This window comes from Pseudoliparis swirei, chromosome 15, assembly GCF_029220125.1.
Source record: "Pseudoliparis swirei isolate HS2019 ecotype Mariana Trench chromosome 15, NWPU_hadal_v1, whole genome shotgun sequence".
Classification (NCBI taxonomy): domain Eukaryota; kingdom Metazoa; phylum Chordata; class Actinopteri; order Perciformes; family Liparidae; genus Pseudoliparis; species Pseudoliparis swirei.
In genome coordinates, this window is record NC_079402.1 from 15,113,199 (window position 1) to 15,140,210 (window position 27,012).

At 38.9% G+C, this 27,012-nt stretch overlaps 1 protein-coding gene across 1 annotated transcript in view; it reads right to left on the reverse strand.

Annotated features, from left to right (window-relative positions):
- brinp1 (bone morphogenetic protein/retinoic acid inducible neural-specific 1) overlaps window positions 1-27,012 on the reverse strand; it is an 87,499-nt gene that overhangs the window by 5,793 nt on the left and 54,694 nt on the right. Inside the window, exons 4-6 of the mRNA XM_056432246.1 lie at window positions 23,793-23,898; window positions 8,783-9,019; window positions 4,697-4,919 (exon numbers count right to left, since the gene is read on the reverse strand). Coding sequence (XP_056288221.1) covers window positions 4,697-4,919; window positions 8,783-9,019; window positions 23,793-23,898 — 566 coding nt within the window. The remainder of the gene's footprint in view (window positions 1-4,696; window positions 4,920-8,782; window positions 9,020-23,792; window positions 23,899-27,012) is intronic.

The following is a 27,012-nucleotide window of genomic DNA, read 5'->3' on the forward strand; positions in this document are numbered from 1 at the left end:
GCAAAAATGTGTTGGTGCATGCATTTGGGCTTTTACAAAGGAAACTCACTGCTTCAAAATTGCGCACATTCTGTTCTTCCTCACACTTGAGCTTCACCTGTGCCCATTGCTGGCAACAATAATTCATTCACTATTTACACCCAAATGAAATAATAATGTGTATAAAGACATGAATGGTCCATACACTACAAATAAACTAATCATACAATCTAGGTGGGAATATTTTTTTCTAATTCCTAATAGTTGTGTTTCAGGACAGTGCCATTTTCAGTGATTAATTGGTCACAATAACCGTAGTATTTAAATATGATAGCAGCACAACCGTATTACTGAGTAACACATCTTTGGAGGATAAAAAAAAAAATTGTACCCACATTGTCGAGGAAGACCTTTGAGTTGCAACGGTTTGAAAGCTAATTCAATTAGTGTTTTTGTAGGTTATTGGATTTAGGTATAATAAATCAAAACAATATATTTATTGTTGATTAAGTTATTGGCAAATAACGATGGATAATGGTACAGGTTGAGTTCTATTATGATATATTATCATGTATAATGTAGTGTAATTGTGGCTGGAGCCGTGACTGAGCTGTGGCTGTTATGATCATGACGTGGACACAGTTTAATGGATGTAACACGAATACAGGAGTTGTCTGTGTGCAGTGAATCAAAATTGCCGTGCTGTCTGAGCTTTGAAGCTCCTGGATTCCTGAACTCTTGTGGCTTGTAACATATGTTATATCTGATATTTAGCACAATGGGCTCCAATCCCATGTGGCTTAGCTATGCTTTCTTGGCAAAGTGTAGACATATAACAAAGCACCATAGTAAGAAAACCTCAAAAGCAGCCGCTGTCAGCAATTAAAATTAAAATATCCTCAGCTACAGCTTCAACCACCACATCTGCAGCTGTACACTGTATCTTGTCAGAGCTCGGCCTTTTCAAAGGAGTAATGAGCGATGAAGGCTAAATTTAATGTCTCATATCATCTCTTCTTTCTGGAGTACCTGCAGAGCATTATTCTAAACTGGCAGTGTATCATAACACACTTCCTGTTGCTATGGATTGAGGGGAAGGGAACAAGGGGGTTAGGGAACTCCAGAGGAGAGAGATCTTTTATGATTTCTAGTGACAGGATATAGGTTGTATCAAACTGAATGCAAAATTTAATTTGAATATGTTCAAGCAAAACTTAAGAAGCAGTGTCATGTCAAGATCAATAGACATTAGGGAAAAGTAATTCATCACATGGAGAGCACATTCATATTTGTAAATATGCCTGACTTGACATGAATAATTAAAGCCAATGCAAAGCCTGGATGCAAATGATTTGGCTGGGAGAGAAACTACTTCATATCTGTCACTATTAATCATTTATACCAAAGACAAACGGCTATGTTTATTCTACTTCAAGCAAGCTGCTATATTCATTACAGGAAATGCAATAGCAAATCCAATACATTCCAGCTATAAGTTTGTCTGGGTGTTCACAACAGAAATTTACGATGCATTTAATCAATGGATGCCTTGCGGTGAGGTAAACCTGGAACAATTAGAAGTTGGTGATATGCAATTGTAATTATGGCCAGGCAACAACGCATCTGATGCCTGTCTTTCATTAGCTGATATAAATGTGTTTATTGACTGACCTTTTGCAATATGCAATGTTGAAGGGGCAGTATGATTTACAACTTTAAATCTTTTTTGGAAAGGTTTAAGTTTGTATGAATTTTACATTATAATAATTGCAATTTATAGTAAGTAACTTGCCCTTACTTTGCATCCATAATTTAATCAAACTAAAAGCGTACTAGGAGTGGAATAATATGAATGCTTAGAGACAGCATGTAAAAATTATGAAATAAAATGAAACTAGGAGCTGGTTCATTATGAATGCATCATTCCACTGTGTTGTAGTGTCAGTCATTACATTATTGGAGAATGAATACCTCTTTTTTTAACTTATCTATGAATATACAATACATTTACTCACATTAACATTTATGATAATCATGCTTTATGGAGCAGCTATAGTACGGAGGTCACCTTCCATTATACAAAACAACATTAACTTAAAATGAAGCTCATCTCCATCAATGAACACTCTTTGGTAGCTAGGATGCCAAGACAACAAAGCATCACAAATAATTGTGTCTTGCCTTTTCAGCCCATTACAAATGGCTGCGAGCCACCTGAAGCGCCATACTTCAGCCGCAGCCTTCTAAGGAAGTTCACGTTCTTATGTCCTCTCTTTGTTTTGCATATCAGTATGCAGTCCAGTTTTCTTATTAGTGTAAATACATCTGGGGGATGATTTCATGAACCAATAATAATTCCCCACCGTCTCTCTTATCCTGGTTACTTTGAGTACTTTGATAGGCTTTACTCCTCTGATCCGCCCTACCCTGCCTCCGATTGGCTTAACTGACACTTAATTGATACTTACTCTAACCAATCTCACTCCTCATGCCTTAACCTAACCAAACCAATCAACAGAGGCAACAACGACTAGCCAATCAGAGGCACAGTAGTGCAAGTCATGCCTTCAATAAAGCCAAACTTGTAATTTAGCGGCCCAGCGGAGCGTGTGTGTTTGTGTGTGTTCTGATCTGTGGCTTTCAAAACGAATCAAAGAGCAGACAAAAAGAGGACACATGAGAAAAATATTCACAAATATACAAATATTAAAAATGTTAAAATGTAAAAATTCTGAAGGTCATCTAATGGGTCTTTTATTAAAACACTGATCAAAAAATGTCAGTGGCCGATGAATTGTACTTGTGACCTGATCAAAATATGGCAATAAACTTCAGCAAAGCCAATAGAAAATAAAATAATGATTTTTGACACAACACATTAAAATGTCAGCACCTCTAATTAGATAGTGATTTGAAATGCTCTCTAAAGCTCATTGAGTGAAATTACATGACATGCAAAAGACATTCAACTTTGTAATTCATGTAATTTTGCTTTAATTATTTGTTATTAAGCAAACTGACATCTCTTATTTGTTATTAAGCAAACTGACATCTCTAATGGGTGGGGTGATCTGTGTTCCAAGTAATCCACATGCATAGCTCGGTTAAATTCTCCAACAGAGGACCCTGGCTGGCGTTAAAACCACAGGAGATGTCATTGAACATAATTCTTACAGTGCCTGTCCAAGTATGCACAGAGTAGCAGGTGGTTGACACTATCATCCTCCCCATCGTGGGCCTTATGTAGGATCTGGAGGGAATCTAAACGGTCCCTCGGAAAGGATCTGGCCTGCTGTCATCTCGAGTCCTGGTGTGCTCATTCTTGGCCACCGGGGCCAGGCAGGATGTCTTTCACATCATCATCAGCACTCTCTGTAGCTTTAGTGACAGGTGGAGGATGTGCTGGAAGGCCTCCCTGAGGTGGTTGGCACACACCTTGCAAACACTTGGGCTGATGGTTTATGGGCATGGAGAAGGTTAGAGTCCCTGTTGGTGATGGGGGCACATTCCTTCAATTGGGGAAACGTAGGATACCTTATCGGCACGACACTGACTAGACACAGGCATGGGACAACCCCCACAAATATGCCTGTTTAACTTAGTTAAATACTGTTAAAACAGTTGATAGTTTTCATTAAATGTTAACATTAGACAATATATGGAATTGATGGGTTAAAAGAAAAATTTATATTTTTTTGTCCAACAGTTAATACTAAAATGAAAACATAACAGTGTTCAGAACCCCTGGATGAGCTATACCACACAAATGCACTTGCATATATGCAAAGCACACACGCACACACAAACAGACGTGACAAAAACAAACAACTCCTCCATCTGATGCACACCTGTCTCATACAAGGAAGCAAATAAACACGCTGCTCTTGTTTCCAGTGCCATCAGGCACCCTTGATGCATACTCCATGGAAGAGGAGGCGCATCTCCTGTGTCTCTTTGATAACACTTCACAACAAACCTTTGCCAACTCTCACACACACACACACGCACACAGGCCGTGTGTTCCTTTTCTGTCAGTGACAGTTGACAACAGCTCATTTTCAGACCACTTAAATAAATATTTCATGGATTCTGTTACAATTTGTTTGGCGACATTCCCTACATGGAACAGTTTGCAGGCTGTTTCATGTGGCACCTGGGAACTTAGCATATTTTCCATAGTGTTTTTCTTATATTTGCCAGGCGGAGGGGGACGTTCCTAGCATCTCAGGGAATGCTGACACCATGGCACATCTGCAGCAAGGCTCTTAAGCTTCAACTGCAGTAGTTGGTGACAGATGTGTGCAATGACCTATCGAAAAAACTCCCAGAGCAACATTTTCTTTTCAGACTGCAATGTGAAATACAAGAGTGAGCAAAAGTACTTTGGGCATGTGCAAACCTCAGCACTAAGTTGGCTTGATGGACAGAAACAACAGAGCCATAAGTTGAAATGTATAATGGATGACATCCTTACTGCGCAAGCTTCAAGAAGAAACAATCCAAATAAAACCTCAACGTCATCTCAAAGGAGACATTTCCCTGAAATATATCATTACATATCTCATGACGTCATACATTTCCACATCTCTTTGCTTTTCCTGAAATTGGAAAAGCAAATATCCAACAATATCAGCGCCAAACAGCACCATTGCTGCATGTTGCTGATTAAATCCACACCTCATTTCCACTACGATGTGGAGGTCGTATATCTACCCACCTCTCCCTAGGCATCTGGTGGTTGGCGTTGTGGTGACAACGGATGCTGAGGCCAAAGAGCTTGCTAGCGGTGCGCTGGATCTTGAGCCGCTGGATCTCCAGGGAACTCTGCAGGAGCCTGTAGCGGGCCTGAAGGTCCCAGTCGCTGCCCCACAGGAGATGCACACTGCTCATGGGCAGGAAGTGAGTGGAGGGCAGCCTCTTCAGGAAGGACTTGAACTCATCTGGATGACAGAGAGGGAGGGGGGGGAGAGCAGATTGCAAAACAGAGATGAGTGGAGAGACAATATGAAGAAAAAAATAGGAATTAGTGGAAGAAACATTCTGTCTTGATTGCTTCCAAAGTGCTGAGTTAGATATTGTATAATTGTTGTATTGTCCTGCATTCTATTCTCAAATAAGGTACACAGGTAAGCAGCAGGAAACTACACTGACTAACATGAGATTACATTTCAGCCATTTGTTCCACTTGGTTGTAATAGTGAAATCCAAAAATATGTATTCAAAGAATCCTATCAGAGAAACAACCGGTGGGTTTTCAAATAAATGATAAGAATGCTAACAATGTTGGCATGTGGGTTTGTTTTACAAAACCTTATTTGTTCAACCAAATCCAGCTAGCATCCTGGGTAGAATTACAAATAGCAACAGTAAGCAGCCGACAGTACGGAGGATTCATACCGGGGATTTACAAAACTCTTGAATCTGCTGTATTTCTCAAGTCCCTTTTAGGACACAAAACATTGTTCAGAATGAATTATTATTATTTTTTGAGTTTATTTCGGTGTTGTGTACGATATTTTGTCACCTAGAGGAGTACTTCCAATCTGGCACCCTGTCACAACGTTTTGAGAAATTGACGTGCAAAAAACATCTTCCGTTTCATATGTGGTTGGATTTATTTGTTTTACTTTTGGATTGCTTCTGTTTGGAGCATTTACAGATCATTGAAACCAAGTTCAGTAAACACCCTTTTACTCTGTTCACACACACTTTCGAGGAAAGGCACTGCCCAAACAAATTTGTGTCCAACAGTCTTGATTATTGCCCTTATGTTCCTGCTGCTGCTTCTGATATGTATTGCTTTTCTCCTCCGCACACACCCGTGACCTTGTTTAATACTAACTCCAACGTATTATTTTATAGCAACAAGGGGCATGCTGATGTTACTCAGACTCCAGCAGCAAAAACATAAGGGCAGTGAATCATTTATTTGGTGTGCTAATTAACAAAATATTGAGTAAAATGACTCAGAGTAGCATATTATTATCCCTGAAGATAAATGTTAGCACATCAATATAAATAATAGAGTTAACAATTGAATGCATACAATGTCTCCTTAGCAATGTTGACAGTAATACAATCTAATGCTCTTGATATAGCAGAAATCTGCGGTGCTAAACTATATTTTTCGAGAGAAATAAAGTAACACGCTTCTCCACACTCAAATCTAAAAAGAAAAGATCCCCATATTCAAGACCTGGGCAGTAAGCCAGTCACCTGCTATACCTTAAAGACAGTTTAGCAGCATTAGAGTTGAGAGCTCTTTTTGAGGCACAGCCGAGAAATCTCAGCGCTTCCTCCACTCTCCTCCCAGGCATGTCAGAGCTTCATTCCCCCCTTTTCTTCAAAGACACAAGATTTCCTCTGCACTCTTTTTTAAAAATTGCCATATGCCCCCACTCAGATGTCAGGCACATACCTCGCCTTTTTCCGAGAAAAGCTGGGTGTCTCCAGCATCCAATATTTAAAATTGTCTGCATTCCTCAACCAAATGATTATCTCGTCATCCGTTCATGCCAGTTTAGCCGTTGCCAAGTCCTTCTTCACAGGCTTCAAAGCCATCAAGGATCTCTTCCTTGATACAGCTTCCAAAGAGCCCTAGTCCCTCGAATGACTCTCATCTCAAGTCACACAGCACCTTATCTAGAGATTACAGCTCTCAGAATGTAACCCCACTTCACCTCTGGTGCCATTACATCTCAATGTGTTGGGTCCAGGATATCGAATCACAAATGTATTTGATGTAAAAACTAAAAATTCTGCATTCAGAAATTGCATGCAACATTTGTATAACCTCAGTTAGGTGTATGTATTAAACTAGCGCATATTCTTGTATTAGCTATTCCAAACTTTGATAAGTAAATGTGTACATGTCTAGCTGACGGGATCACTTTTAGGATAGATGCTCAAGTGAAGCAATATTGATAGTATAAAACATATTATCTGTCGGAGCCTTAGATAATGATACAATTTGTCATTAATCAAATCCCCTATTTTCCTTTCAGGCAACTGTTGAGACAAAAAAGATTCTCCCAAGTAGAAACACGTCTTTGTAGAGCATGTGCTGGATATAATTGCAATACGCATCGAGAATGTTTCTCATTTGCTCAGCTTTTTACTTTGGGAATAGGTACATTTTGTATGTATCATCATATTATTTGTACTGTTATGAGACACTTATTGTTCCCCGTTATGATTATCTGCAGTACATTATACAATATGTCTGTTTAATCCCTTTTTGGGACAAAGAAGTGACCATTTTTGACAAATGTTACACACCCTGCAAATGTTATTGATTCCTTATTGTCTTCCATTGTTGAGTGTGTGGAAGGCATTTTGTTTTCTGGGACAGTACATCTCCCTATATCTTGGATATCTGTGCCCTTTTCTTGTGTACTTTCCTTGTCACAGACTTGCTGCACTCACTCAGTGACTCACAATAACTTTCTTCTATGGTACATAAATATATTTATCTGCAGCAAGCAGGTTATATTGGGACACTTTTATATTATATCAATAATAGATAAACATGGTGACTTGCAATGTAACAGCTTGGAACTAGCTGTGTGTGTCTAATATTTTAGTGTCCATCTTTTAGGTCTGCATTTGCAATCAATAAAAACTGAGACATTTGTATACGAGAGAATATTAATTGCCATGACCTTCAACAGTTGTAATGTTGTTGCCATTCATTCCTTATGTATAACAAATAATAAAGTAACTAAATTGTGATTATTATATCTGCGTATCATGCGTCCCTTTCATGTGTGCGAGCTTGCGTGTGTGTGTGTGTGTGCGTCCGTCCATGAATGAGTGACTGTGCATCTCTGTGTTGCCCACTGCTAACCTTGCATTATGCAGCAGCAAATATTTTGGGAGGGCAACTATGCCTGCATGTTTAAAGACCTCTTGTGGTGACGGTGACTCACACTTGTATTGCCTGTTTTATACTGATATTGACACCCTGCTGACTTCTCATTCGCTTCTCTTATTTTGCCCCCGGCCGGTAAGGGCCACGAGTGATCCCACAGCTAAGTGCATACCCAAACCCCAGCTGCTACACTGGGGCCAGAGACACAGTGTGGGGGGGCGGGGGGGACCATAGACTATATGTCAGCTTTCTCACTTTTATTGTGTTGGACAATGTGTTTGGCTGTCAGCTAACAGCCAACAGAACTAAACACACAGCTGACTGCATCACCGCAGCTGCTGTTCTGCGGCCAGATACAGTTATTATGTGCCTTTTCCATCACGTTCACATGTGTATTGCAGTAAAAATAGTGTCATTTCTAAGTCCCATATTGTTGTTTTTTCATGTATTGTATGTCAAATGATTGGTTACAGTTACAAAAAGCCCACTGTGATGGTAATAGGAAATAAAAGATATCCCATTTGTTGGAGACAGGGAGCAAACACCGGTCTTTGGTATCAGAAAAAGAAAGTCATATTGTCCGACTATCCGTTAGCTACAACCTTTCTATAGCATGATGAAGGTGTCACATTACTTTCTGCAGTGAACATTCAAAAAAACATAGTTTTTTAATTTTTCATGTATATTTGGCAGTGAATAAGGAAGGACTAATTCTGCCAAAGTATTAAATATATTTTTTAAAGATCTTCGAGCAACAAGATAATTGAGAGATTATGAGATTACGTTAATTTCCTTAATTCTGTATTGTCCATGAAAACGCTCTTCAGATTTACGATGGCTAAATATTTCAGGAAGTATTCCCTTTCAAAATAGTACAATACATACTATACAGCATTAACATAAATGCATTTATAACATGATTTCCCAACTTACCAGAGTTCTCAAAGTCTTTATAAGAGGAAACCCAAGACTCAGACATCCCCAACAGGGTGTTCTCCATGATCTGGATGTCGGTGATGGGACAGTTGCATTGGGGGTAATCGTCGGCACACTGACAGATGCACAGGTTGTGACTGCACACGTACTCCCCCTCTCCATTGCACATGATGTAGCTTAGGGCTGACTGGACAAATTTCTCCTGCAGGTAATCTGGGAAAATGACCTGAAGACCTGAAACGAGAAAATGAGTGTATAAATTAAACAGAATATGGAAAAAAACTGAAAATGACAAAGTACAATTCAAGAAAAAAATATATATATATATATATGACAGTCCTTGTTCAATTTTCTTTGTAAGTAAGTAATTAAGTAAATCTTTATTTGTATAGCACCCTTCACAACACGAATGTACAAAGTGCTTCACATCCTTAAAATAGGTAAGATAAAAATAATAAAATAATAAAATAAAATAATAAAATAAAATAAAATAACATCAAACAGATCATTTACGATTTAAAATCAGAACATAGAACACGCACAGGGAGCAACAATTAAAAGGACCAGACGCTGAAAGTGTCTATAAATATCCAAACGCCTGCCTGAACAAAAGAGTCTTTAAATTACTTTTAAACATGCTCTCGGAAGGCAATGATTTCAGGGCCAGGGGGAGAGCATTCCAGAGCCTTGGGGCTACCGCCCCAAAAGCTCGGTCACCTTTGGTTTTAAGTCTGGTCCTGGGTATCTGCAGAAGTTCCTGGGTGGATGACCTCAGAGACCGACTAGAGGAGTGTGGTTGAATGAGATCACAGATATAAGCAGGGGCTTGACCGTGGATGGCTCTGTGGGTGACTACTAAAACTTTAAAATTAATCCTGAGATGCACTGGAAGCCAGTGCAGTGCGGCAAGGATGGGGGTGATTTGGCAAGACCTCCTAGACCTGGTAAGCAGCCTGGCAGCGGCATTTTGGACCAGTTGTAATTTATTGACGGATGATTTATTGAGGCAGGTGAACAATGAGTTACAGTAGTCTAGTCTGGATGAAATAAAGGCATGTACAGACATTTCTAGTTCCGCATGGGATATAATGGACCTGAGTTTTGCTATATTTCTTAGGTGGAAGAAACATGAGCGGGTGAGGGATATTACATGTTTTTCTAAAAGCATCGACTGATCAAATATTACACCAAGGTTTCTCAGATGGGTACGTACATTTCCCTTAAGGGACCCCATTGTGTTGTAAATCGGTGAAGCATTTGGGCAAAACCTGGAATGTGCAGCTTTCATGCTTTTCCTTGACACACCAGTGGCCCAAACACAATAATAAGAAGAGCTCAATACAAAATGTTACAACATTCATTTAAAAAGGGACATGAATCATTCGTTTAGCATTTTGTAATCAAATGCATACTTGTGTTCAGAGTAAGAACTGAAATGGAAAAATGAGAGTTATTGTATAACACTGTAAATGCATGAAACCCATACTGTTCAATATACAGATATCTATGGGAAAAAAGTGAAAAAAAGAGTGGGAAAAGCTGCATGGATGACTGCCCTTCAAGGATTCCTTTGTGTCACAAGCGCTCATTTATTTTTTGGAAAGATGTGCTTCAAAGATCGACTATTTTCAACTTGAGCTGCCTGTTCTGGGGCTGATCACTCGGGACGTGACAATTTTCAACAATGATTGATGCCTGTATGTGTTGTTGTTTTTTATCACACAATTTCACTTCGTTGGCCTTTTCTATCCCATGCATTCCTCTGTTCAAGAAGTGTTTCCATTTGTATTTTATTGTAGTTTACAAATCCAACTTTGCAGCGTTTTGCTTATTATACATGAATTGAAGTATCATTTATAATCTTGAGGCCAATTTATTGCTGAAGCTGAAAGCACCTCTTCACTCTCACCATGAACGTGATATTTCTACTTGTTAGACTGCGAGACAATCCCTTTCTCACCCTGGGTGTCTCATAGAACTGGAGCTTGATTAGCTAACAGTGAAGCCTTTTTCTTCAGTCCAGGCCCGGGAAAGAAAACCCCAAGCTACACGAGCCACTGAATTGGAAAATAACGAAATAGATTTCTCCCTTCTTGTAGGACACGGCATTATGGGTAGGCAATATTTTTTTTAAAGGTTTTACTTGAGCAAAAAAAATGCTTCAGCAGAAAATAGGCTACCCGGAACCTAGAACATAACACGTTATTGAATGATGAAGGATTGTATTATTTTCACCTTTGGGTGAAAATAGGAATCCATTTATGCAAAATCAACATGATCTCGCTGAAATGAAAGGGAGAATAAGCCTACAATTGTGTATTGTACACATGAATCATCTTGGGGGTATTGTCATACAGTTGAATGGTATTTCTTATTGTGCATATGCATGTGGCAATTAACTTTCCTTATTGTCACCCACAACACACGCTAGAATAAAAACTGAGTGTGATTTGGAAGCAAATAAAGATCTTAATATATGCCAAGATGTGCGTCTGACATCAAGGACAACTTCCAGATTCATCGTCATGGTGATACCTTTTGAAACGCATTGCTGCATTAATTATCCAAACACATCCTGCAGTTTGGATGTGTTTAGATAGTCAATTATATCGGCCAATTAATGATGCTAATAGTGCGGCCATATTTACCAGGGATGGTAAATATGCTGGTGTTGTCGGAACTGTGTGAGACACATTTATCAGACATTAAAGGTGTGTAGTTCAGATTAAAATGAAGGCTGAGTTTGAACGAAGGAAGATATCAAATGGACTTTAAGCCTCTTGTCCCATTTGGAGATTTAATTCCAAGATGGTTATGTATATTTGTGTACAATCATGATGTTAGTTCTAAGAAGAACTAAAAAAAAACCACTTTCAACTACTTTTTTTTCTAAACAACCTGTACTTGTGTACCTCTTTTTATGGATATCAGTCGGTTCCCTACTCCTCTAAAGAGCCTCAGCAGGACCACAGCCCATCAGGACTGAAGAGAACAGAAGGAGGGAGGGATGAAGGGCGTAAAAAGGGATGGATGGATCATGTCTGACCACAAAAGAGTTGGGTTGCATTGGGCTTTTCCTCCATCAAGCCTGTCTGCGGCCCCTGGATCCAATATTCATTTTGCTTGATGTATTCCTGGGTTTGAAACTTTAATGTGATTTGTGGGAGAATCCAGATGGCAAGTTCACGGATCAACGCTGCTCACTGACAGTGCTGATGCCAGCGGCCGGGTGCACAATAACGCCGAGTGCTTCAGCCCTCCCTCTTTCCCACTGCTGTCGGACCATACCCCATACCCTAAACCCCCCGCCGCACATACACACACACACGCACGCGCGCGTTTCCTCTCGTTTCATTGTGTTGGTACCGGCACATTGCAAAGGGAATCGTTTGGGATGCTGACATTGAGTACAGCACTATCAGTCTTGCGATCTATTGTTTTCCACTTTCTTTTCCCCTCGATGTTTCTGGTCCTTCTGCTTCCATGTCTCGCTCTCTCTACCTCGTACTCTGTCTCCGTACACATCTCCTCTGTCTTACTTCATTACACTCACTCTTACTCCCGCCACACTCATGCACATGCCCCTTGACTCGTCCCCCATCATCCTTTGGCTCCCATTCACTCAATCAATCACTCTCCTCATTCCTGTTTCTTCACCTCTCCTGCTCTGCTCTACGTTCTCCCACCGAGCACGTATTCACGTATTGGACATTTTATCTGTCTTGTCCTCCCACTGCAGTGTAGAAATGATGTCATGCCATAAAAGCAAATCAATCAACATTTGTTAGTGCAGTGGGGAATGAGTAAGAGAATTGGAGCCCTAGGGCCAAAAATGAAATGAGAAACTAATCAGAGAAAAACATTTATCTTTGTGACTTTCCTGGCTTTGCCGTGTTGGTGCAGGAGCATGTGGGCACATTGAGAATGATTGGGCAGTAAAGCTCCAGTGTATATGGCTCCGATGCAAGTATTTGTTGAGGAAAACACTGGATTTGGGAGCAAAGAGTTACACTTACCATCATGAAGGAGTTACTGAATAAATGAATAGGTGCATATTGGAATTCCCATGCAGCCATTTGATAACCTCCAACTTCATGCTCTGTCAGTGCAAATAATTCCCTGCAACCAGTATGCCTGACTTGCTCTAAATAAATAGCACCTCAAAATGGCAGTTAATCTAACTGCATACATCAGAGGCTGATATATTTCCTTCACGTACGTTGGAGGATATAGGCCTTCACACATTCCATGAATGCTTAAAACGGAGACTCTGCATCTGTGACTTTTCCTTCTTATTGTGTCTCTTTCGAGAATGCTCTTTTTCTACATGCTGATAGATGGGGAGTGTAGGCCACAACTGAGGCTCGTAACTGCCTTGGCAAGCAGTTGTCTGCTTATTGCAATGCCACGCTCCGCCTCATGAGTTTCAGTTTCATTAAAGATTAATTGACCATTGTGTGGCCGCAATTTCGCAAAATAATCATTACTTAATCCACTGGTGCAATAAAGTGCATTACTTGAATGGTGGCATTAAATTACCATTGGAGGTTATCGTTGCAGCCGTGTTACAAAAGCAAAGACCTCTGAACTGGATGATTGTCTGTTTCTCTTCAGTCCAGGTCTGCCTAGTCTGCCCTGCCGAACCCAAAATGCTTAAAACAGAAGGGGCACACAGCCTTGTGATTTGCTGTGTGGGCCCATTTCATAAGCGAGCTGTTCTTGTACAACTATAAGGTAAAGGTGCAGCTAAAGCAGCTATTATCCACTTTTCATCTCTTTACATAAAGCGCTTGAGGTCTCTGACAGTGTGTGTGTTGGGCCTAACAGGGATAACACGTTCCACTGGAGCTATTTTCAGCACTCAGAATATGTTAGCATTTTTTAAAGTTGTGAATGAGATGTACTTAGCATTCAAATGGAAAATATGTTGCTGTGTCTGTGCTGAGTAGATTATTGTAGATTACCATAAATGGTCCCAGCACACTAGAAGGCAGCAGCCTGTGTTTTCAAACAGGACTGTCGACGATTTTGTTGTACAATCCTACTGTAAGTATTTGTGTGTGGGAATAATTGCACAGGACAATTTAATCAATATTTCCATCTCAAATATGTCCAAAGTGCAGAACAAAGAATGCTTTTAGTTTTTTTTTCATCCCTGAGTTCTCCACTGTGGCATGTGGAGTTTTTATGGTGCATTACTCTTTAGGCATGCATATATTTGAAAATGCAAAACAGAGAAGTGTAAAATCCTATTTTCTGAACATATTCACATACACGTGCTTGCGAATCCTTATGTGATACATACTGCTGTATCTATGTGGAACATAACGAATTGGATAACACAATGCTTTCCACACAATGCCTCTATGTGACGTTAGCTTAGAATAAACCCACTTCTTCGCATTGTTAACACAGAAAAGCACCATGGATGAAGGTTCAGGAATCACTGTAAATGCATGAATTACATTTAAAAATGGATTTGGTATTTAGTGCTTGCCGCTTCAGCCTCTTGAAAATATGGAATTGCTGAAAGTGCACATTGGAACAATTGCTGGGTTGAGAAGGGCAGGCAGGATATGTCCATGGTGCTAAATTATTGGTAGTTGGCTGTACACTGACTGACTGGACACAGGCACACAAGTTGATTCAGAGTATAAGTAAGCTGGTGATGATTTCTCTTCTCTTTTGGCTGTGTGCAGGATAAAAATTCGGCAACTGCAAATTGATATATTCTTTTCTTTTTTTGGAGCAAGTATGCCCTCAAACTATTGCAATTTATGTATAGAATGTAATTTAGTTTTGAAGCAACAAAATACACAAATATTGGCCGTGTTTCAAAATATGTCTTGTGGTTTCTGTTGGCTGCTTCTGCTCTACAGTTGCACAGTTCAAGCTGTTCTGTCATGTGCTACCGTGTGTCCCCGCACAGCAGTATGAGTAGGGCCTCGGCTGGTGAGATATACTGGTGTCACTTTCAAATGCATGCATGCACACACAGAAAGAGAGATACACGTCTGAGCACATGTACACACTCTTTGCAGGCTCTTGCAGAAATCACATGTTTTACAAGGACCCCGGAGAGAGAGCGCAGAGACGTATGACAAGCTCTGACATTTCCATTTCTGCTATAAAAGATACAACTGTCCTCAAAGTGTCAGTTTAAACGTCTCTGATCAGAAGCCCAGACTTATCACAGAAATGACATCAAGCATCCCTAAATACAGAAATGTTAATTTATTTCTATTGGGAGTCGCATATTTACCCTCGACTTTGCAGAAACTGTTGTACAGTAAGCCAAAAGTAAAAGCTTATGTGTGTTATCTGTTATGCTATTTGAATATTTAACAATATACAAAGGTATGGTACATATCATAATTTCAACTACCTCTGACATCTGAAACTATTATAATGCAGATATATTATATTTTGTGAGTCTACTGTAAATAATTTAATTAGTGGTGAATAGATTTCTACCTAGAAAACTACATTCTGCAACGTCCACTGCTGTATTGGGAGATTGAATGGAAACAAAGTGACTTTATTCAAACTCAAAAGCAATCATTGAACATCAAGTAATGGGCTCAAAGTCTTCATATATTACACTTCATAGAATCATGCCAAGACACAAAGGTAGACTCTCCCAGCTGTCTGCCTGGTACTGGGCATGTGCACTGGTAGTTCTGTTAGATGTTAACTGTTAGCCAAACATTTCTTCCAAAAAGATTTGAAATAAAAGTGACCGCAAAGTAGCCATAGAGAGGTGCTCAGAAGTGCGTACGCTAGCTCTATCCCAAACAATAACAACGTGCAGACTGTTTCCGACACACTGTTTCTCTGGTTGCAGAGTAGCGGCCGGTCGGTCGTAGATAAAAGTGGTGCGTGAGGAGTAAGCAGGCAGTCAATGGCGTTATGAAACAGCTAATAAAAGGTGTTTCGAGAAAGCGTGAGACGCGGCAAACACTTGAAGTCCTTGAGCATGCAGCCATAAATGGGCACCAGAAATATTATGCAGTTTGCTGCAGCAAAATGCGGGATTAGCCGAGGACAAACACACACTCAGTCACGGGCAAACGGACTGAGAGTCACACACACACACACAATCAAACAAACACGTAAACTCTCCCCAGGCTTACACCTGGCGGAGATAATAATGGCACCATTATACCTGAAAGTACTATTTGTTATAGACTTTTTTTTTAAAAACATAATCATCATTTTTTGTGACAACAATTGAAGTAAAGTGCAACACAAAGTGTTAAAAAAAAAGAAAAAGTTGAACACTGCAAGTGTGCCCTTTTGAATGAAAAGGGGAATAAAGTAAAGAAACCCCCAAACAATTGATGAAACAGAGTCTGTCAGAGAGAGAAAAAAGACTGAGTGGAAAAACTGAAATGCTGAAATGGCACCCTGCAGCACGAGTGGCTGGAAGTGAAGATTTATGGTTACGCTGGTTCAAATAGAAACTCACTCTTGATTGACCACTTCCAATTGAAAGCTGACCTCCAGGTCAGCATGGGAGGATTAAACTGGGTTTTTCCAAATGTTCGAGAGAATTGAAAAAATATGTCCTGCAATCCATCTTGATGGAAATGATCCAGTGTTATCATTTCTACGGGCAAAAGGAGGCATGCTTTCATCAAGGAAACGGTTGCCTCGGCCTCGTGCATGCGCGTGTCCAGGAGCTGGGTCAATACCTCTGACCACCACTGTGACATGAGATAAAGCACAAGCTGACCCTGATCTCTCAGTCCAAATAACTACGGTAAGAGGATTACAAAAGATGAATCGTAAAGAGCAGACTGTGATCTGTGTCTGTGTATAGACGCATGTGGAGATTAAGGGAGGGAGAGACTGAGCAAAAGAGAAGATGATGAAAATGCCTCTGTGTGTTTACCGTGGCGCTCGACCATCATTTGCTCTCCGTGTTTTCCAGGAAATAATTATATGGTAACCAAGGAAATTGCATTTACTAATATACCTTAGTCTTCCAATAATTTTAACAAATATGTCATCAAAAACATCTTAATTGATTCGTATGTTTGTTTGTCTTCCCCTTAATGTTTGCAGCGCTTTCACTTGAAAAGAGGGACAGGCATCGAGCGACCGAGCAATGAGTATCTAATTCATCACTCTCCGCACGACTTGCCTGCAGGGCCAGTTTAATTTATTTTCACTTCACCACTTTGAAAACTGTTGGCTCAGGCTATTCTAACATATTCATAAATCTTCCAAGATAGGCTCATGGCTCTTCTAAGATAGGCTGTTGAGGAAACTGGAGAAAAAGAAAAGAGAGACAGCGTGTGCTGGTGATTGAAAGAAGCAAATTAGTTTGCTTTTGTTTTGGTGCTAATTTGTGACAGTGATTGGGTCCTTACAAGGTAATGCCCTGTGGAGGTTACAGAGCCTTTGTTTGGCCCAGTTAAAATATGTAATCATTCTTTTATTCCATCACCAGTGTGTGTTTTCTTTTCCTGTGTTGGCTATCAGATTACACCAAGGATCTGAAAGCCCCTGCTGTTTTGCTGTACAGAAATAACCCCCGATTCTAATTAGATAATCAATGATGAATACTAACAGATGGATGAAATTATGGTGTTATGAGAAAATAAAAATGGGCGACGACGTTCTCCCTGCAACCAGAAACCTACTGTTTCATAAGAGTTCAAGTAAACAATGTCAATCCACACAATGTGTCTACCACATGCTAATATCCTCTTTCATTTTACTCTCACAAGTCAATAAGCTGTTTTTGCTTGCAGGTCCCAGTGGAAGCAGAAAGTGAGAATCCAGCCAAAACGAATATCATCGGGTTACTAAGCGTTAGCCTGGAGAGAGGACAAACAACTAACACATTCATGTGGGAGGACAGAAGTGTATTTAAATCCCAATTGTAGTAAAGCTAAATAGTGTGAATCTTTCATTGCGATTTAATTGAAGAGAATGAAGAGGAAAATAGTTCTTTTAAAAATGTCATTGTTCTAATAAATCACAAAATCCATAAAAGAAATGTTAGTGTGTTCACATTCATGGGTTTTTGCTACATATGCATAACATGCTTTTGAACCAGACAATAATTTAAAATGCAAAACAGATTGATATCATAATGTTCAGAGAAATAACTGTGTGGAAGGTTCTAATACAATGTATGTTATGTGACAGAGGAAGACGGGGTCAATAATAATGATTTCCTCTTGCATGGCAACAAATAGTCTCTGCTAGTAATATACTGTATTATGATCCTTTCTTTTACAGTGTTTAGCTGCAATAAAGTTATGCATATAGAATGCGCTTTGGCATTAAACATGCAGAAATGTAGAACTGAAATCACAGTTTGTAAATCAAAGCTTTGCTAATTTTTTTTCGAGTGACCTCTCTAATTCTAATGATTGTCGGTGGATAAGGAGAAAAAAGAGGGAGAGGGGAGGGAGGGTTAAACTACCAACACATTTCACACAGAAAAACTGTGGGAGAAAAGGGGACTGATAGGTAGCTCTCTTGAGATGATATTCTACAACATCATTTGAATCTCAATCTAAGAGAAAGCAGAGGAATTATCGAGGGAGTGTCATATCTGCATTGTATTATCTGTGGCTCAAAGTCCTGCCAGCTCACAAAGACCAGAATGGGGGTTGGAGGAGAGGGGGGGAAAAAAATTCCCTTTTGAGAATTCAGTTTTTTCAGGGAGTTAGTGCAAAGTGTCCCCAGGAAGATTTGACCACATCTTAATTAACTGGTGTGATAATTTAAACCAGAATACTCTCTCAGACTTCTAAAACTAATTCCAACAAAGTGATTTGCTCAAAAAGGAGTTAGTGTTTGATGACAGGTTTTAAATAATGTTCTTGTATATATTTTCCAATAAAGTTTTGCAGTTGCACTTGCGCCTCAAGGGAGATAAAGTGCTGAGGTTTAGAGCAAATGAAATACAAATGGGAATGAAAAAGACATGATTAAAAGTTTAATTAGAGAAAGGAAATGGAGCGGGTTTTCTATTACTGCATCCTTGATTGAACATACAAATATTATCCCCTTATTAAATTTATAACATTTTAAAATAGCTAGATTAAGTTTTTTATGAATTTATTCATTTCCAAAAAATTGAACTATACATAGGAGACATGGACTTTTTTAAAGGCAATCATAAAAAAAACATGTTCAGAGTGACTAGGATCTGATCATAATATAGACAAATCTGTCTCAGTTCAGTGAAGATAGAGTAGAGTGGAAAAACAGAATATCAAAAGACAAATGGGCGGAGGAAGGGAAAGATAAAGCAACGTGGTGGATGTGTGTAAAAAAACAATTTTAGAAAGATAGAAAAACTGGATGAAGATGATAAAGAAGAAGATAAAAAAGTACTGGACAAATTGTCATTTTTGTTATTCCTTTTTCCCAGAATTAATTTATCAGGACACACATTTAAGTCACTCAGTTTATCAGTCTGATGGCACTTGATTCTTGGTGATTCTCACTCTGTCGTGTTCAAACTACATTTAAAAATCTCTTGTTAGTGCAAGTGAATATTTTAGTTTGGATTAACCTGATTAAGTCCTCTGGCTGAAAGCTGGAGCCATTGTGCTGCATTCTTTTCCCTGTGCTGATGAATGAGGAAACCAAGAATTCCAAACCTTTCAACCGAGTGTATGAGTACAAAGCGTAAACACACAAGAGCAGAGAGACAGAGATGCATCTTCAAAGCTTCGGTGCAATTTTGGTATTTCAGGTTCTATGAATCGACATTTTTCATTCTCTGGAAGAAAACTACAAATCATCCGGGTGACATATTGTCGCTCTCCTGTGGAAACCATGTAATTCCAAGACGTCAACATTTCATGAGCGATGGAAAAAGAGCCTTGTTTACAGACAATACCACAACCACAAGGGCTATTAGAATAATTTCAATGGTATTTTATAAAGAAAACACTTGTTTGGTTATTTAAGATGTGTATATAGAAGTATATGTGTTACTGGTTTGAAGTGGTTGATGATAATACACAGAAAGATTCATAAAAAATAAATAAAAAATGGAACAAAAATAAATGGCGCAGCTAAGCTTTTTAAACATATGCTATATCATTGGACAGCATATTAACAGTCTCTCTGCAATGTTTGACTTTGATAAACTCAAGTAAAACATTTCTAGATAATTTTTTTTACGATTTCAGTCGAACCCCTCCTTTTAATCGTGCGAGCCTATGGGTCTTAACCCTTGTGTTGCCTTAGGGTCATTTTGACCCGAATCAATATTACACCCTCCCCCCGCCTTTGGGTCATTTTGACCCGATTCAATGTTTCACCCTCCTGTTACCTTTATATTTACTAACATATTTTACCCTTTGGGTTCAATTTGACGCCAGCAATTAAAACCTCCAGAAAATTATTAGAATTAATATTGTTTTCCAAGTTTAAGTGTGAGGCACTTTATGTTTGTTTGTTGACTACCGAAAGAACACCGACATTAAACATTGAATGGGGTCAAATTAATCCTAAGGCGGGGGGAGGGTGTAATATTGATTCGGGTCAAAATGACCCTAAGGCAACACAAGGGTTAAACCATCCAAATGATACTGACAGCACTGATGCCACGACATTTCAGGGGTCAACAAGAAGTTAGACTCACATGTAGACAACAACATGGCGCGTGTGGATAAGCCGATAGCTCAGTTTTTCATCACAAGGTCGACAACTCTTCTGTACATTCTTGTAAAAAATGAAAAATGTTAGGTTAGATGACATTGTGCTAATGCTTTATCTGAGAAAAGATTAAAAGGTACAGTCTGTATGCGTAGGTTGCTGGCTTCACATTGATATATAGCATCATTATATTCGTTATTGATTCATGAACACATGAACACATGAATGTGATCACATGAGCGCCGTAGGGGAAGTTTGCGCACACATTTTTAGTTTGATTGCCAAATGTGGATATGCATGGGTTTCATGGGACAGCGGAGATATGTATTGTGTTGCAGTGATTCAAATCTGTGAGCTCACAGTGCAATCAAAATGAACACAGATGTAGTGTTCATAATTATTACAATGATAATTCAGGACAGGCATCTTACAAGTCAACATTGTAGAAAATTAAATAATAAATACGAAAAAATAAAAAGACAAAGAAGAAAAACATTTAAATGAAGCAGTCATTTAAAATAAAATGAATAAATAAATGAATGCATCTCCATTAAAAAGCATCCATGATTCAACATTTTAAAGGCAGGCATGCCTCTTTTTTTCCACATCGTGATTTTATTATCTGATTAACCTTTCTAACTAATCCATCTCGACTGTTATGCTGAGTGCCCTGTGATCACACTGCTTGTATGCACCCTTCCTACGCACTACATACTCAGAAGAGCAGAGGTTTTTTATCCCAAAAAAATACATTCGCAGAAGAGTTGACAGATAAAATTGCATCAGAATTCAAAGTGGTTCATCTCTCTCCTCCTTCCTCTGATGTCTACCTTTGAACCATTACCTAACAAGAATAGTTGTGCACTTCACTTCTGTATTTATTGAACCCACCAAATATTAAACATAATGAGTTGGTTGAGCACTAGGGAGTCGTGGCACACACGTTCAGTGTTGGTTTATTTGAACCTTTGTAAGAAGATGAAAATATAGAAAACACATCTTTTTCTTTAGGCTGAAATTATATTTTAACTGAAATGTTCCATGATTTTTCTATACAATACTGCTGCCATAGATATGTGCTTTTCTAGATTGGCCCGATTTGACTTCTCCCCACAGTTTAAATGACAAAAGTTAGCATTTAGCTAATTAAGAAAAACAACATTTAAACACATGCTGTTATAATGATGCTTTATACCATTCTGCTGTGGAGAGTATGTTTTTTTTTCTAATCACACAACAGTTCTAACTCTAAAAAGCCCTACAATCAAAGATTAGATGGCAGCAACCTCTTAACAATTCACTAATAACAACGAATAACAGCTAATAAAAACTGGGGATGTCAGCACCCTGCATCAAACACCCGATCTACCATCAAAGCAGGTCCAACCAAACATTCACATCACCATAACCAACTGCTATCAACCTTGCAATTAACCTAAACAGCAAGAACATACCTGCCAACAGCCTAGTGGCCATGCATGCATTACTTGAATTTTGATGCAACGGTAATTTAAATATCTTACAACAACAAATATACTTTACTTCAAGAAAAGAAAAAAATCTTATACAGTATTCCTTTTTGTTGTTAAAACAAATTGACCTTTCACTACTTTATAAAATAATTTCTTCATCAATATGAACAACTCCACCAATGTTTTATAATGGAAAGCTTTCAATTGCATAACATATTAAACATCCAATGATTCCGATAGTACAGACATGATAAAGTAAAGACCATATCAGTGTCATATCTACTTGTGTTTCTTGGTTCAGATGAAAAATGGCAATTTTTCAGCTTTAAAAATAAAGAAAATATCTAGAATAATATGTGCTGGTTGTATATTGCACTTCCAAGTATTATTAAGTACTATTTTGAATCTGACTGAAATATATGTTAACAATAGACAACATCAGCATAAATCCTACACAATTGGGACTCAATTGAGACCAGAGCTGGTGACCTGACTGAATCAAAATGTTTAATCTTAAACAATTTTACAGGCGTAGGAGGACACATTCTTTATACATGCACATGAGTGGTTTGATCTGAGAGGAGAACAGTGTTCATCCAGGGATGAAATAAGACTGAATGTTACACTTGAACTTAGGTAAATAAAATGATTGAATCTCATTATGAATTAATGCTAAAATATTTCCATTACGATGCCTCTCGTAGCTGTGTGAAGTGCTATCGCTGTGAAGAGCCCTATGATTGTTACAAAATGTACATCATAAGTTTTCTTTCTAATTAAAAGCAGAAACGATAATTGCTCTTGAAAGAATGTATTTTCAGGAGAAAACCTCATATAACACTTCGCCCACATTCAAAATGCATAAACACACAATAATATGTTTGAACCTATTGCAAAACTCCAAGCCAGAAGCCAATCAAAAAAGCTTTTCCATTACATTGGGGTTATTATCAAGCCAAAAGAAAGATTTTTTTCCAGGCCTGTCATCTATCAATTGGGTGTCAAAACAGGCTTCAAAGCAGAAGGGTATTTCGTTTGGTGCGTGACAATAAAGCTTTTCCCAAAACCTATCGAGTCCCTCGAGTTAGTGGCGGCGGAAGACTTAAAAGTGTTTCTTTGACAAACCTCTTAGTTCTCTGATTTTAGAGGACAAAAGAGAAGAAATAGAGGCGGGCAGATGATAAAATAAGCCTCTGTGATTTGCAGACTGGTTTTAATAACCTGCGTAAACTCCAATAAATAAAAGAAAGTATCACTTTATTCAATCACTTGACCTCAGTTACAGAGGCTTTCATCATTCCTTTTTCCACTGGGCGACTGTCACTGCAAGCATGCTTCTCTTATGCTAATTCTTCGTTGTATTAATGTTGAAGACATTTTCTCTTCAAAGAACATTACCACTAATGTGTAAAAATTGCTATTTGCTTTGAAGACATTCTTGAGATATATTCTGGTGGACTAAGAATATCAGAGTTCAATATCGCTATACCTTTTAAAATACATTTTACCTTGATGGAGAGTGTAGGTTTCTGCGCTTATGTCTTAATGGTTTGCACAGTTCATGCAACTGCTTTGTTTTTAGGCTGGGCTTTGAACAAAGCTTGAAGAGAGACTTAAGAAAACGATTAAGACAGCAAATATCTATAACCACAGATTATTGAGTTGCAGTCCTCAGAGGATTGAGGAACACATCTGTCCCAGGACCAATTAAAAATAATGCACTCCCATTCATTTTTGTGAAGGCACACATTTATTTTGAGGAACTAAGAGTAATCTATGTATGACTATAGATGCCCTTTACTTTTTGAGGATAAAATGGAAATTTGACCCCTGCTGCCTTGTTATGTCCAATAGCACCCTCGGCCGCATGTGGACAATATTGATATGCTGGGATTGTTTACCTTGCAGATGAATCTTGCTCTCAGAGCTCTGCAGGAGGATAGAGCTGACTGAGTCCAAATTGTCATAGCTACTGCATCCCAGTGGTCCCGTCCGTGTCTCAGTCACCTGCAATATAATTAAGAATAATATTAAATGTATGACCATTTGAAGCGAACAAATACACGTGTGCCATTTGTTCCAATATGTGTGTGTGTGTGTGTGTGTGTTTGAGAATGCAAGTATCTGCATGCACATTATGTGTATATAGAGGTGGACACATTTTCCCGTTTCAGTCTTCACAGTCTTCTGCACACTACACTTTAATACAACATGTGTTTTTACATGACGCACCATTAAAGATACAGTTTATGGCTTTCAGAGGGATCTATTGGCAGAAATAGAAGATCATATTATTTAGTGTATCACCTGAAAATAAAAAGCAGTGTTTTTTCGTTAATCTAGAATGAGCTGTATATCTACATACGGAGTGTGCCTTCTTCACTGAGCCGGCCCGCATGTTTCTACAGTAGCCCAGAATGGACAAACCTAGCCTGAGTAGTTGTTGTGTATTTGACCACCATATCTCTACGACACGCCTGTGAGAGAAGTTTCATTTGGTTGCAATCTGCAACCTCACTGCTAGACGGCGCCAGATCGTACACACTAGACCTGTAATGTAGCGGCTGGTCACATTTACAACGTGTTGCAAAGATGTTATTTTTTTGAGACACTTTAAACTACTTATTATTGAAGGAGAAAAAATAACTATGTCCTTGATCTGTTCCAAACATCAGGCCTAGGACTACAGCAGTGGTTCCTCTTCCCCGTTTACAGAACTCTGTCAAAAGAAAAAATTATGCTATTCAGTTGAGAAGATGCCACTTTAAAATGTACAGCTCCCACATTTGATACCTTGAAAAGATTGTGCTTGAAAAGAGAGAAACATCTCCTCTTTTCAGTTGCCTCTGCTCATTAATTTGTAGCTCCGAATAATACTTTTACAAGGTTCCAAAAAGCTTAAAGAGATCAGCAAAGGAGATTAAGGAAGATACTGAATGAATCTCACAAAAAGCCTCAAGGAATTCATGCATGTGGACCAAAAATAAATAAATGCCATTGTTAAGTCACAGACCTATAATTTTAATGTGCCAGCAGACATTTTCTTGACAGCTGTTTTGTTTATGTTTTAAGTACAGACATACATATTGTGTTTATAATAGCAATGAGAAGTTTCTTTAGTATTATATTGCATTGTATTTCGTACTGTCGACACACGGTGGCTCATGAGCTAAATAATGTGTGATCTGCCGGGAAGGCTCGGGAGTTCAAACTGATTTTCTTGGCCACTTGGGGGCAGCGAAAACAAGATGTTATCACATTTTTGACATTCTGTGTTATCATTACCTTCGCATTGAAAATGCGGAAGGTTATGTTTTGATCGCCGTGTATTTATTTATTTACTTGTATGCGTGTTACTCGCATAACACAAAAAGTATAAATTAGAATCGCATTAAATTTGGTGGGATGATTGGTTATTATCCGATGACCATTTGATTCGATTTTGGGATCAATCGGGTCAAAGGTCAAGGTCAATGTCATGGACAGGTCAACATCTTCTTTTTACTAGAGCACGGTCAATTTGTATCCAATTGGCATGCAACTAATGCCAACATGTTCATAATTCAATGCCCAATCATGTGATATGCGAAGTTATGTGCTCTACCGAGTTTACCTTTTAGATTGATATGGTGAATTTGTTAGCAGCATTATCATCCATTTAGAGTATTTTTTTCTATGAAAGTCTAAAATTAAGTCATATTTTTGCTGTTTTTGTTTTCCAGTAACTAACATATTGTAATGCCCTGTTCCGTGTCTCCTCTGTTTCTTCTCTGTGTCTCCTCTTTCTCCTTGATTGGTTAATTCCCTGCACCTGCCCTCAGCCACTCTTGTCTCATTACTGTCTCATGCCGTACACCTGTTACCCCCTCTATATATTGTGTTTTTTTCATAGCTTTTCAATAAAAAGAAAACAGTTAAAACTAGAACGGGCACTCGGTAGAGCGCATACCTTCGCTTATCACAAGATTGGGCATTGAATTATGAACATTTTGGCATTAGTTGCATGCCAATTGGATAAAAATAAGATTTTGACCTTTTCATGACCTTGACCTTTGACCCGATCGATCCCAAAATCTAATCAAATGGTCCCTGGATAATAACCAATCAACCCACTAAATTTCATGCGATTCAAAGAAGATGTTGACCTTTTCATGACCTTGACCTTGACCTTTGACCCGAGCGATCCAAAATCGAATCAAATGGTCCCCGGATAACAACCAATCATCCCACCAAATGTCATGCGATTCTGTTTAATACTTTTTTACTTATACGAATAACACGCACGCACGCATACAAATACACGGCGATCAAAACATAATCTTCCGCATTTTCAATGCGAAGGTAATAAAACCAATTAGCTGAAAGGCGTTGCTTTGACCGTACAGAACTGTACAGATAGGTGTTAACATTCATATCTCCCCTTAGACCTGTACTAATGTTCCTAAAATATATGTTTTAAGGTTTCTTTAGGAAATTACCATTACAATAATATGATTACAGGGCTTGGCTGTAGTTAGAGCAGTGGTTCTCAAACTATGGGGCGCCAAGATATTATAGGTGGGGCGCGGGGGACAGTGCGGAGAACTTTACATATTACAAAAGTACGTGTATGACTCACTTGTAGCTCAGTAGTGTACACAACGAAGAGACATTTGACAAGAAAACCCGATAAAATCAACTGCAGGCGATGCAGATAAGGAGAGACCAGTTTGTGATTTATGTATTGGCGACATTACACCTCTCTCACGTGGATAAGCCACGGGAGTTCTTTCAGAAGAAACTTGGTGATTACCGCATGCAGGCAAATCACTTTGTAAAAGTGGCATCAGCTGATGAGCTCTTTAGGCTTCTGGACAGTTACCTGACAACACGGCTGAAACAGGAGAATTGTGTGTGTTTCTGCACAGATGGTGCGCAGACCATTTTAGGGGAAAGGAAGTTCTTGTAGGCGCTGGTAAAGAGGGTCTCTTTATATGTGCAATGGACACACTGTCATACACAGAGAAGCGCTAGATGTGCCGTGAACTAAACAAGGTTTTGACCGATGCTATCAGCGTGGTCAATTTAAAAAAAACAAGGTCCCTGAAAGCACCACTATTTTCACTCTGAGGAGACGGAGCC